Source organism: Mauremys reevesii, linkage group 14 (genome assembly GCF_016161935.1).
Source record: "Mauremys reevesii isolate NIE-2019 linkage group 14, ASM1616193v1, whole genome shotgun sequence".
NCBI lineage: Eukaryota > Metazoa > Chordata > Testudines > Geoemydidae > Mauremys > Mauremys reevesii.
This window is the reverse complement of record NC_052636.1, coordinates 15,197,369-15,209,452: the sequence shown is the minus strand read 5'-3', so window position 1 is coordinate 15,209,452 and position 12,084 is coordinate 15,197,369. Positions and strand designations below refer to the sequence as shown.

General features: G+C 71.2%; 1 protein-coding gene across 2 annotated transcripts in view; it reads left to right on the top strand.

Annotated features, from left to right (window-relative positions):
• The window catches only part of KIF1C (kinesin family member 1C), a 32,229-nt gene that overhangs the window by 15,996 nt on the left and 4,149 nt on the right, over positions 1-12,084 (top strand). For both annotated transcript variants that reach the window (XM_039499989.1, XM_039499990.1), the window contains exons 3-20: positions 714-790; positions 1,511-1,690; positions 1,785-1,850; positions 4,089-4,267; positions 5,031-5,142; positions 5,323-5,400; positions 5,718-5,783; positions 6,160-6,238; positions 6,471-6,549; positions 6,677-6,825; positions 7,068-7,231; positions 7,922-8,001; positions 8,467-8,542; positions 8,830-8,909; positions 8,997-9,091; positions 9,767-9,850; positions 10,344-10,524; positions 10,769-10,841. In XM_039499989.1, coding sequence (XP_039355923.1) covers positions 714-790; positions 1,511-1,690; positions 1,785-1,850; positions 4,089-4,267; positions 5,031-5,142; positions 5,323-5,400; positions 5,718-5,783; positions 6,160-6,238; positions 6,471-6,549; positions 6,677-6,825; positions 7,068-7,231; positions 7,922-8,001; positions 8,467-8,542; positions 8,830-8,909; positions 8,997-9,091; positions 9,767-9,850; positions 10,344-10,524; positions 10,769-10,841 — 1,898 coding nt within the window. The remainder of the gene's footprint in view (positions 1-713; positions 791-1,510; positions 1,691-1,784; positions 1,851-4,088; positions 4,268-5,030; positions 5,143-5,322; positions 5,401-5,717; positions 5,784-6,159; positions 6,239-6,470; positions 6,550-6,676; positions 6,826-7,067; positions 7,232-7,921; positions 8,002-8,466; positions 8,543-8,829; positions 8,910-8,996; positions 9,092-9,766; positions 9,851-10,343; positions 10,525-10,768; positions 10,842-12,084) is intronic.

Genomic DNA, 12,084 nt, shown 5'->3' with positions numbered 1-12,084 from the left:
CGCTGCCCTGCCAGGGCTGGGGAGAGAACCCAGGAGTCCTGGCTCCCAGCCCCCCCCTGCTCTAACCCACCAGCCCCCACTCCCCTCCCAGAGCCAGGGAGAGAACCCAGGAGTCCTGGCTCCCAGCCCCCCCTGCTCTAACCCACCAGCCCCCACTCCCCTCCCAGAGCCAGGGAGAGAACCCAGGAGTCCTGGCTCCCAGCCGCCCCTGCTCTAACCACCAGCCCCACTCCCCTCCCAGAGCCAGGGAGAGAACCCAGGAGTCCTGGCTCCCAGCCCCCCCTGCTCTGACCCACCCGCCCACTCCCCTCCCAGAGCCGGGGAGAGAACCCAGGAGTCCTGGCTCCCAGCCCCTGCTCTAACCCACCAGCCCCACTCCTCCCAGAGCCGGGGAGAGAACCCAGGAGTCCTGGCTCCCAGCCCCCCCTGCTCTGACCCACCAGCCCCCACTCCCCTCCCAGAGCCGGGGAGAGAACCCAAGAGTCCTGGCTCCCAGTGCCACCAGTCTCTCCCAGTTCTCCAACTGGGAATGTTTGTTTACACTCTCATCTCTTGGGTGCAGGGGCTGCGTCTCGCCCTGACTCTGCGACGCGCCCAGCGCCAGGCGGGTTCCTGATCTCGGCGGGGGGTGGGGGGGGGCAGGGCCCTGGGGGGCGCTGGCCGGACGTGGGCCCCCGACCCGCTCGCTCACCCCGTGCTCTGTGTCCCCACAGGTATCACCAATCCCAAGCTGACAAAAGATGCTCCCAAAAACTTCACCTTCGATTATTCCTACTGGTCCCACACCTCGGTGAGTGCTCTGGGAGCCCGGACGCCTGGGTTCTCTCCCCGGCTCTGGGAGGGGAGCGGGGGCTGGGGGGTCAGAGCAGGGGGGGCTGGGAGCCAGGACTCCTGGGTTCTCTCCCCGGCTCTGGGAGGGGAGTGGGGGCTGGTGGGTCAGAGCAGGGGGGGCTGGGAGCCAGGACTCCTGGGTTCTCTCCCCAGCTGTGGGAGGGCAGGGGGGGCTGGGAGCCAGGACTCCTGGGTACTCCCCGGCTGTGGGAGGAGTGGGGGCTGGTGGTTACAGCAGGGGGCTGGGAGCCAGGACTCCTGGGTTCTCTCCTGGCTCTGGGAGGAGTGGGGGCTGGTGGGTTAGAGCAGCGGGGCTGGGAGCCAGGACTCCTGGGTTCTCTCCCGGCTCTGGGAGGAGTGGGGCTGGTGGGTTAGAGCGGGGGCTGGGAGCCAGGACTCCTGGGTTTTCTCCCGGCTCTGGGAGGGCGGGGCTGGTGGTTAGAGCAGGGGGCTGGGAGCCAGGACTCCTGGGTTCTCTCCCAGCTCTGGGAGGAGTGGGGCTGGTGGGTTAGAGCAGGGGTGCTGGGAGCCAGGACTCCTGGGTTCTCTCCCCGGCTCTGGGAGGGGAGTGGGGGCTGGTGGGTTAGAGCAGGGGGGGCTGGGAGCCAGGACTCCTGGGTTCTCTCCCTGGCAGAGCTGGGTATTGGGGGGGCCCCCCGTGACCGTGTCCCCCCCCCAGGAGGAGGACCCCGCCTTCGCCTCCCAGCGGCAGGTGTACAAGGACATCGGGGAGGAGATGCTGCTTCACGCCTTCGAGGGCTACAACGTCTGTATCTTCGCCTACGGCCAGACCGGGGCCGGCAAGTCCTACACCATGATGGGCCGGCAGGAGCCGGGGCAGCAGGGGATCATCCCCCAGGTGGGCGCCGGGGGGGGACGGGCTGGGGGCTCGGGCGGGGTTCGGGGGCACCCTGCCCATGTTTCCATCCTGATGTCCTTGCGTCTTGCTCCAGCTCTGTGAGGATTTGTTCGCCCGGGTCGCCGAGAGCCGCTCCCCCGACCTGTCCTACTCCGTGGAGGTGAGTCGCCTGCCCTGGGCCCCCCGGGGCGCCCCCCCCTCGGGCCCCCGGCCCCTCCCGGCCCCCCAGCCTTCCCGGTGTGACCCTGACCCCGGGTCCCAGCGCCCCAAATCAGACCCCGGCCCCTCCCTGCCCCCAACCTTCCCGGTGTGACCCTGACCCCGGGTCCCCGGCGCCCCAAATCAGACCCCCCGGCCCCTCCCTGCCTCCCGACCTTCCCGGTGTGACCCTGAGCCCCCCCCGGGTCCCCCGGCGCGCCCTCAAATCAGACCCCCCCGGCCCCTCTCTGCCCCCCGACCTTCCCGGTGTGACCCTGACCCCCGGGTCCCCGCGCGCCCCAAATCAGACCCCCGGCCCTCCCTGCGTCCGACCTTCCCGGTGTGACCCTGACCCCTGGGTCCCCGCGCGCCCAAATCAGACCCCAGCCCCTCCCTGCGTCCGACCTTCCCGGTGTGACCCTGACCCCCGGGTCCCCGGCGCCCCCAAATCAGACCCCCCGGCCCCTCCCTGCGTCCCACCTTCCCGGTGTGACCCTGACCCCCAGACCCCCGGCCCTCCCTGCCCCCAACCTTCCCGGTGTGACCCTGACCCCAGACCCTTCCGGCGCCCCAAATCAGACCCCGGCCCTCCCTTCCCCAACCTTCCCGGTGTGACCCTGACCCCGGGTCCCCGCGCGCCCCAAATCAGACCCCCGGCCCCTCCTGCCCCCAACCTTCCCGGTGTGACCCTGAGCCCCCCTCGGGTCCCAGCGCGCCCAAATCAGACCCCGGCCCCTCCCTGCCCCCAACCTTCCCGGTGTGACCCTGACCACCCCTCAGAGCACCCCAAATCAGACCCCCAGCGCCTCCCTGCCTCCAACCTTCCCGGTGTGACCCTGACCCCGGGTCCCCGGCGCGCCCCAAATCAGACCCCGGCCCTCCCTGCCCCCAACCTTCCCGGTGTGACCCTGACCCCTCGGGTCCCCGCGCGCCCCAAATCAGACCCCAGCTCCTCCCTGCCTCCCGACCTTCCCGGTGTGACCCTGGCCCTCTGTGCCCCGGGCGCCCCAAATCAGACCCCCGGCCCCTCCCTGCGTCCGACCTTCCCGGTGTGACCCTGGCCCCCAGGTCCCCGCGCGCCCTCAAATCAGACCCCCGGCCCTCTCCTGCCCCCAACCTTACCGGTGTGACCCTGACCCCCGGGTCCCCGGCGCCCCAAATCAGACCCCCCGGCCCCTCCCTGCCTCCCGACCTTCCCGGTGTGACCCTGAGCCCCCCCCGGGTCCCCCGGCTCCCCGAAATCAGACCCCCCAGCCCCTCCCTGCCTCCCGCCCTTCCCGGTGTGACCCACACCCCCGGGTCCCCAGCGTGCCCCCAAATCAGACCCCAGCCCCTCCCTGCGTCCGACCTTCCCGGTGTGACCCTGACCCCCAGACCCCTCCGCGTGCCCCAAATCCGGCCCCTCCCTGCCCCCAACCTTCCCGGTGTGACCCTGACCCCAGACCCCTCCGCGTGCCCCAAATCCGGCCCCTCCTGCCCCCAACCTTCCTGGTGTGACCCTGACCCCCAGACCCCCGGTGCGCCCCAAATCCGGCCCCTCCTGCCCCCAACCTTCCCGGTGTGACCCTGACCACCTCGGGCCCCAGTGCGCCCCAAATCAGACCCCAGCTGCTCCCTGCCCCCAACCTTCTCAGTGTGACCCTGACCCCCGGGCCCCGGTGTGCCCCAAAATTGGGCCCCGGCCCTCCCTGCCCCCAACCTTCCTGGTGTGACCCTGACCACCCCTCAGAGCACCCCATCTCTGCCCCGGCCCCTCTCTCCTGCCTCCCGACCTTCCCGGTGTGACCCTGAACCCCCTCAGACCCCCAGCGCTCCCCAACTCTGCCCCGGCCCCTCCCTGCCTCCCGACCTCCCCTTGGATCCCCAGCACTCCCCAACTCGGACCCCCAGCACCTCCCGGACCCCTGACCTCCCAGAGTGACTCTGACTCTAACCCCGAGCTCCCCAACTCTGACCCCCGGCTCCAGTGTGACCCTGACCCCCAGCGCTCCCTGACACCCTCCCCAGAGCTCCCCACCTCTGACCCCAGCCCTCCATGATCCCGATTCCCCTCCAGCACGACTCTGCCCCAACCCCCTCCTCGGACCCCCAGCTCCCCAATCTCTCCTCCAACTCTGACCGTGACCTCCAGCCCCTCGCTCCCGACCCCCACTGCTCCCCCAGCCGGCTCTGCCCTCATGCCCCCCCCGCGCCGCCCCAGGTAAGCTACATGGAGATCTACTGCGAGCGGGTGCGGGATCTGCTGAACCCCAAGAACCGGGGGCACCTGCGCGTGCGGGAGCACCCCATCATGGGCCCCTACGTGGAGGATCTGTCCAAGCTGGCCGTCACCTCCTTCGCCGACATCGCCGACCTCATGGACTGCGGGAACAAGGCCAGGTGAGACCCCGGCGGCGGAGAACCCAGGCGTCCTGGCTCGGGAGCGGGGCCTGGGGGCCAGGACGCCTGGGTTCTCTCCCCGGCTCTGGGAGGGGAGTGGGAGCTGGGGGGTCGGAGCAGGGGGGCTGGGGGCCAGGACGCCTGGGTTCTCTCCCCGGCTCTGGGCGGGGCGTGGGGGCGGGTGGGTCAGAGCAGGGGGGGCTGGGAGCCAGGACTCCTGGGTTCTCTCCGGGCTCTGGGCGGGGCGTGGGGGCTGGTGGTTTGAGCAGGGGGGGCTGGGAGCCAGGACTCCTGGGTTCTCTCCTGGCTCTGGGAGGAGTGGGGCTGGTGGGTTAGAGCAGGGGGCTGGGGCCAGGACTCCTGGGTTCTCTCCCGGCTCTGGGAGGGGAGTGGGGGCTGGTGGGTTAGAGCAGGGGGGGCCGGGAGCCAGGACTCCTGGGTTCTCTCCCCAGCTCTGGGAGGGGAGTGGGGGCTGGTGGGTTAGAGCAGGGGGGGCTGGGAGCCAGGACTCCTGGGTTCTCTCCTGGCTCTGGGAGGAGTGGGGCTGGTGGGTTAGAGCAGGGGGCTGGGAGCCAGGACTCCTGGGTTCTCTCCTGGCTCTGGGAGGAGTGGGGGCTGGTGGTCAGAGCAGGGGGCTGGGAGCCAGGACTCCTGGGTTCTCTCCCTGGCTCTGGGAGGGGAGTGGGGGCTGGGGGGTTAGAGCAGGGGGGGCTGGGAGCCAGGACTCCTGGGTTCTCATCCCCCCGTCTCTCGCCCCGCCCAGGACCGTGGCCGCCACCAACATGAACGAAAGCAGCAGCCGCTCGCACGCCGTGTTCACCATCGTTTTCTCGCAGAGGAGACACGACGAGCTGACCGACCTCGACACCGAGAAGGTAACGGGGGGATCGGTCCCCCACAGCCTGGCTGGGAGTGGGTGGGGCCAGGCGTGAAGTGACTTTCCTGGCTCTCAGAGAGAGCAGGCCGGGGCGGGGGTGTTGGGTGGGGGACGGGGGGGTGTACGAAGCCCCCCCCACAGCTCTCCTGACTCCCCCATCTCCCTCTCCCCCCCCCAGGTCAGCAAAATCAGCCTGGTGGATCTGGCCGGCAGCGAGCGAGCCGAGTCGTCCGGCGCCAAGGGCATGAGGTTAAAGGTGAGAGGGGGGGACCCCCCCAGAAGCTGCTGCCCCTTGGGGGGGCTGGGGGCAGGCTTGGGGGGGCAGGAACAGAGCGTCGGCCGTAGGACTCCAGCATCGGGGCTGGCTTAACCCGTGACCCCCGTCAGTTCAACAGGATCTGGGGAGCTAAGAGCCCACCCTACACAATTGGGGGGGGGGTCTCCTGAGGGGGCCGGCTGACCGCGGCCCCGTGGGCACGACTGGAGCGGGCGTCTCGGGGCGGCTGGACCCCTGGGGTGGGGTGGGTGGGGGTCTCTATAACCCCCCCCCGCAACGTGCTCTCTGCTCCGCAGGAAGGTGCGAACATCAACAAATCCCTCACCACGCTGGGGAAGGTGATCTCCGCCCTGGCCGAGATGGTGAGTGCCGGGGGCGGGGGGATCACCGCCCCCCCCCCCCGTTCCCTCCTCAATTTACTTCGGGGTCCCTGCAGTGCCAGGCCCTGGGGGTCAAGCTGGGACCGGGGAGGGGACCCAGGGGGCCCAGTCTCGGGGGTCTCGGTCCCCCGCACAGACCCCGGGTTAGCCCAGAGACCCCCCACCCAGCCAAGCTGCCGGGGTCCCCCGTCTGGTCTTGCCTCCCACCCAGCTGTTGCACTGAGGGGAAACTGAGGCAGGGGTCGGCCTCGCAAAGAGAGAGGAGGGATAACCCCCGCTGGGGCGCGTGGGGGCATCACCCCTTCCCCAGCAGGGCCCCCCCTCGTGTTCTCACCCCCCCCCCTTGTTCCCTCATCAGCAAAACAACAAGAAGAAGAAATCGGATTTCATCCCTTACCGCGACTCAGTGCTCACCTGGCTGCTGAAGGAGAATCTGGGTAAGCCGCCCCCCCCCCGACCCCTCGGCAGCGGGGGGGTGCGCTGTGTGGGGAGGGGGCCGCAGGCAGCCGGGGGTGGGGGGACGACAGGACAATCCTGGTCGGGGGGGTGGGATATGGGGTGTGGCTGCCGGGCGGGATGGGGGGAGAAGGAGGGTGTCCCTTGGGGGGGGGGTGAGATCATTGAGGGGGGAGTTGGCTAATTAACCTCCCCACTGCCCCCCCCCCCCAGGCGGTAACTCCCGCACGGCCATGATCGCCGCCCTCAGCCCGGCCGACATCAGCTACGAGGAGACGCTCAGCACGCTCCGGTGAGCGCCGGGGGGGCAAAGGGGTGGGGATGGGGGGCAGCAGAGGGGGCTGGGCATGGGGTGGGGGGCAGGGGCAGGGCTGCTCCCCGGTCCGGGGCACTGACTCCCCCCTCCGGCCCCCCCGCAGCTACGCGGACCGGACCAAGCAGATCCGGTGCAACGCGGTGATCAACGAGGACCCGAACGCGCGGCTCATCCGGGAGCTGAAGGAGGAGGTGGCCCGGCTGAGGGAGCTGCTCTTTGCCCAGGGCCTCTCCGACGCCCCCCTCCACGGCGGTGAGCGGCCCCCGGCCCTGCACGCACGGGGGGCAGAGTTAAGGGGATTGGGTGGGAGGGGACGTATGCTAAACGCGGGTGCCTTGAATGGGGAGAGGGACTGGGTGGGGTTTTTAAAGGGGGCCAGGCCAAGGGTTACATGGGGGTTTCCCGGGGGGCTGTAGGGGGAGTGGACATGGGAGGGGGCGCAGGGGGAGCTGTGGGCGTGCCCAGCCCCCCCCAACCCCAACGCTCTGTTCCAGGCTTGAAGGGGGAGGTGCCTGACAGCTGCTCCCCGGCGCCCCCGCGGCCCTTCGACCCCGCGGCCGAGCCCCGGTCCCCCGGCCCCCTCAACGGGGGGTCCGAGCCCTTCCCCACCCTGGAGGAGCAGGTCATCTGCACGGAGGAGGCAATGGAGAGGCTGCAGGTAGGGGACGTAACGGGCCCCCCAACTTCCCCCGCCAGCCCCCCCAGATCCCCCACCCTGGCCACAGGGGGACAGCCCCCCCCCCTCTAACCCACCAGCCCCCACTCCCCTCCCAGAGCCGGGGAGAGAACCCAGGAGTCCTGGCTCCCAGCCCCCCCTGCTCTAACCCACCAGCCCCCACTCCCCTCCCAGAGCCGGGGAGAGAACCCAGGAGTCCTGGCTCCCAGCCCCCCCGGCGCTAACCCCCCCGCCCCCACTCCACTCCCGGAGCCCGGAGAGAACCCACGCGTCCGGGCGCCCAGCCCCTGCTCTAACCCACCAGCCCCCACTCCTCCCAGAGCCGGGAGAGAACCCAGGAGTCCGGGCTCCCAGCGCCCCCTGCTCTAACCCACCAGCCCCCACTCCCCTCCCAGAGCCGGGGAGAGAACCCAGGAGTCCTGGCTCCCAGCCCCCCCTGCTCTAACCCACTAGCCCCCACTCCCCTCCCAGAGCCGGGGAGAGAACCCAGGAGTCCGGGCTCCCAGACACCCCCCCCCCCCGTCGCCCCGACGTCTCAGGCAGTCTCCCCACGAGCACCCCAGTCTCCTGCTCTGGGCAGGATGTGGAGGGGCCTGGCTCATCGGGGTGGGGAGAGACGGGGCCCCGTGCGCTGGGGGAGACCTGAGCCCACCTCCCCTTCGGCCTGCGCAGGAGACGGAGAAGATCATCGCGGAGCTGAACGAGACGTGGGAGGAGAAGCTGCGGAAAACCGAGGCTCTTCGGATGGAGAGGTGGGTGCTGGGACGGGGCCCACCCAGAGGTGGGCGCATCTCAGCGCCGGGCGAGGGGTCCCCGTGTAACCGGCCGCCCCGCCCCAGAGGTGGGCGCATCTCAGCGCCGGGCGAGGGGTCCCTGGGTACCCGGCCGCCCCGCCCCAGAGGTGGCTGCATCTCAGCGCCGGGCGAGGGGTCCGTGGGTAACCGGCCGCCCCGCCCCAGAGGTGGGCGCATCTCAGCGCCGGGCGAGGGGTCCCTGGGTAACCGGCCGCCCCGCCCCAGAGGTGGCTGCATCTCGGCGCCGGGCGAGGGGTCCCTGGGTAACCGGCCGCCCCGCCCCAGAGGTGGCTGCATCTCAGCGCCGGGCGAGGGGTCCCCGGGTAACCGGCCGCCCCGCCCCAGAGGTGGGCGCATCTCGGTGGATGTTTGTCTGTTCGCCCTTGGCGGGGTTGGGGCAGTGACGTGCGTCTCTCGCGGCAGGGAGGCGCTCCTGGCCGAGATGGGCGTGGCCGTGCGGGAAGACGGTGGCACGGTGGGGGTCTTCTCCCCGAAAAAGGCAAGTGGCCCAGGACAGGGGGGCTCCTTAGCCAGCGACGGGGCAACCCCCACGGGCCGGCGGCGTCCGTCCCACCCTGCACAGAGCCCTGCAGGGATCGGGGTCACTGCCGGGCCGGGCACCCCACAGAACCACACGCTCCCCACTCTGCCCCCTGTAATCACCCCCCCCCCATCTCTGCACCCAACACCCGTCAGTCCCCGAATCCCCCCGGGGCGGGGCCCTTCTCCGTGGGGGGGCCGGGCCCCGCAAGCCCCGCCCCCCGCTGACCGGCTCCCCCTCTGCAGACCCCTCACCTGGTGAACCTGAATGAGGACCCGCTCATGTCGGAGTGTCTGCTCTACCACATCAAGGACGGCGTGACCAGGTGCGGGGCGGGCCGGGGGGCTGGGGGGGGGCAGGTGTGGGGTGGGGGGTCCTGCCCCGCCCCCCTCTCACCCCCGTCTCCCCGCAGGGTGGGCCAGGTGGACGTCGACATCAAGCTGACGGGACAGTTCATCAAAGAGCAGCACTGCGTTTTCCAGAGCCGCACCGGCCCCGCCGGGGAAGGTAGGGGGCCGGGAATGGGGGGCTGCCCCCCCCCCGAGTCCCAAACCAGCCTCAGGCCCCTCCAGGCTTCGTCTCTCTCCCGGGCAAACCAGCCCCCCGGGTCTCTGAGCCCCATTAGCCGTCACACCTGCCCTGCACCGATCCCGAGACGTGGGGGAAACTGAGGCACGGACCCAGCCTTGAGACAAAACCATCCGGAACGTTCCCGCTTCGGCACGATCCCGGGTCCTCTGGGGCTGGACGCTCCCGGACCTGGGCTCCCCCTTCCCCGGCCCCACAAGTGGGAGAGGGGGGGCCCTGTGGGGTGTGGGGGAGAGTCTCTGGCGGGCCCAGGGACCGGGGCAGCGCTGACCCTAACGCTTCTTTTCCCCCTCTCTTGTGCTGGCGGGAGGCGGCCGCGACGCTGAGCCACCCAGGTACGGATCGCTGGTGCCCCCCGCACCCCCCGCCGGTGTCCGTGGGTCGTCCCCCCCTGCACCCCCACCCTCCCAACAGCCAGCCCCACGGCACGGGGCAATCCTGGGCCGAGTCTCTGCCCCCAGATGGCGGCTCTCCATCCGTCCCACCCCCGGCACTCGCCTCCGATCCACCCCCCTCCGTGTGACTGGGACCCCCTCCCCCCTCCCCCCACACCCCCCACGGGCACGACTCACGGGGGCTCCGCTCTCCCCACAGCCATCGTCACGCTGGAGCCGTGCGAGGGGGCTGAGACCTACGTCAACGGCAAGCAGGTGACGGAGCCGCTGGTCCTGAGGTCAGGTAGGGGCAGCTCCTCGGACGCCTGGGTTCTCTCCCCGGCTCTGGGAGGGGAGTGGGGGCTGGTGGGTAGAGCAGGGGGGGCTGGGAGCCAGGACTCCTGGGTTCTCTCCCCAGCTCTGGGAGGGGCGTGGGGGCTGGTGGGTTAGAGCTGGGGGGGCTGGGAGCCAGGACTCCTGGGTTCTCTCCCCGGCTCTGGGAGGGGAGTGGGGGCTGGTGGGTCAGAGCAGGGGGGGCTGGGAGCCAGGACTCCTGGGTTCTCTCCCCGGTGCTGGGAGGGTGAGTGGGGCTGGTGGGTTAGAGCAGGGGGGCTGGGAGTTGGGACTCCTGGGTTCTCTCCCCGACTCTGGGAGAGGAGTGGGGGCTGGGGGGTTAGAGCAGGGGGTTTGGGAGCCAGGACTCCTGGGTTCTCTCCCCGGCTCTGGGAGGGGAGTGGGGGCTGGAGGAGGCCCCAGGACTACTGGGTCCTATCCCTGCGTCTGCCCCTCCCGCTCAGGTAACCGCATCGTGATGGGCAAGAACCACGTTTTCCGCTTCAACCACCCGGAGCAGACGCGGCTGGAGCGGGAGCGCAGCGCCCCCGCCGAGCCCCCGCCCGAGCCCGTCGACTGGAACTTCGCCCAGCGCGAGCTGCTGGAGGAGCAGGGCATCGACATCAAGCTGGAGATGGAGAAGAGGTGGGGGCCCGACACCCCCCCCCCCGGCTCCCGGAGCGCAGGGCGGGAACGCCGGAGATACCCCGGGGCATTTGGGGAGTGGGGCGTCCCCCTGCCCTGCCCCGGGGGGTTCTGGGACCGGGGGAGTGGAGCATCCCCCTGCCCTGGGGGATTGTGGGATAGGAGGGGTTCTGGGGTGGGGGGCTTGTCCCCAGGTGGGGGTCGAGGGGGCTCCCCCAGTCTCACGGCGGCTCCCACCCCGCAGGCTCCAGGACCTGGAGAACCAGTACCGGCGGGAGAAGGAGGAGGCCGATCTGCTCCTGGAGCAGCAGAGGCTGGTAAGGGGGTGTGCGCGGGGGCGGGGGGCAGGGATTGGGCTGGACAGGCTGGGGGGGGGTCTCTCACTGCCCCCTCCCAGCACGTGGGCACAGACACGCACGTGTGGGCCGGTCGGGGGCGTGAGACTAGAACACGGCGTGCGGAGCTGGGATTGGGGTGCCGGCCGGTGGTGCTAATCCCGTTCCCCCCCAGACTCGGACAGCGAGGATGACTTGGACAAGGGCTCGTGCGAGGGGCACTCGTGCGAGGTGTGTGTGTGTGTGTGGCAGAGGGGTGCAGGGCCAGGAGGAAACTGCAGAGCTTGGATGGGGGTGCTGGATGGATGGGCTGATCCTGCCCCCCCCCGCACCCCCCGGCAGTATGCGGACTCGGACAAGCGCTCGTGCAAGGGGCACTGGTGCAAGGAGGTGCGGGGAGGGGGCTGTGGAGGTGGGAGCAGGGTGTCGGCCAGTGAGCGGAGCAGACCCTGCGTCTCTCCCCGCCGCCCCGGCAGTACGCGGACTCCGGACAGCGGGGACAACTCGGACAAGCGCTCGTGCGAGGGGCACTGGTGCGAGGAGGGGCCGGGGAGGGTGGTGCGAGGCTGGGAGGGTGGTGCCGGCAGTCTCTCCCCCCGGCAGTACGCGGACTCGGACAGCGGGGACGACTCGGAGAAGCGCTCGTGCGAGGGGCACTGGTGCGAGGAGGGGCCGGGGAGGGTGGTGCGAGGCTGGGAGGGCGGTGCCGGCCGGTGGGCGGCACTGACCCTGCGTTTCCCCGCACCCGGCAGTACACGGACTCGGACAGCGGGGACGACTCGGACAAGCGCTCGTGCGAGGGGCACTGGTGCGAGGAGGGGCCGGGGAGGGTGGTGCGAGGCCGGGGAGGGTGGTGCCGGGCCGGGGAGGGTGGTGCGAGGCTGGGAGGGCCGGCGCTGACCCCCCGTCTCTCCCCCCGGCAGTACGCGGACTCGGACAGCGGGGACGACTCGGACAAGCGCTCGTGCGAGGGGCACTGGTGCGAGGAGGGGCCGGGGAGGGCGGTGCGAGGCCGGGGAGGGTGGTGCGAGGCTGGGAGGGCCGGCGCTGACCCCGCGTCTCTCCCCCCGGCAGTACGCGGACTCGGACAGCGGGGACGACTCGGACAAGCGCTCGTGCGAGGGGCACTGGTGCGAGGAGGGGCCGGGGAGGGTTGTGCGAGGCCGGGGAGGGCGGTGCGAGGCTGGGAGGGCCGGTGCTGACCCCGCGTCTCTCCCCCCGGCAG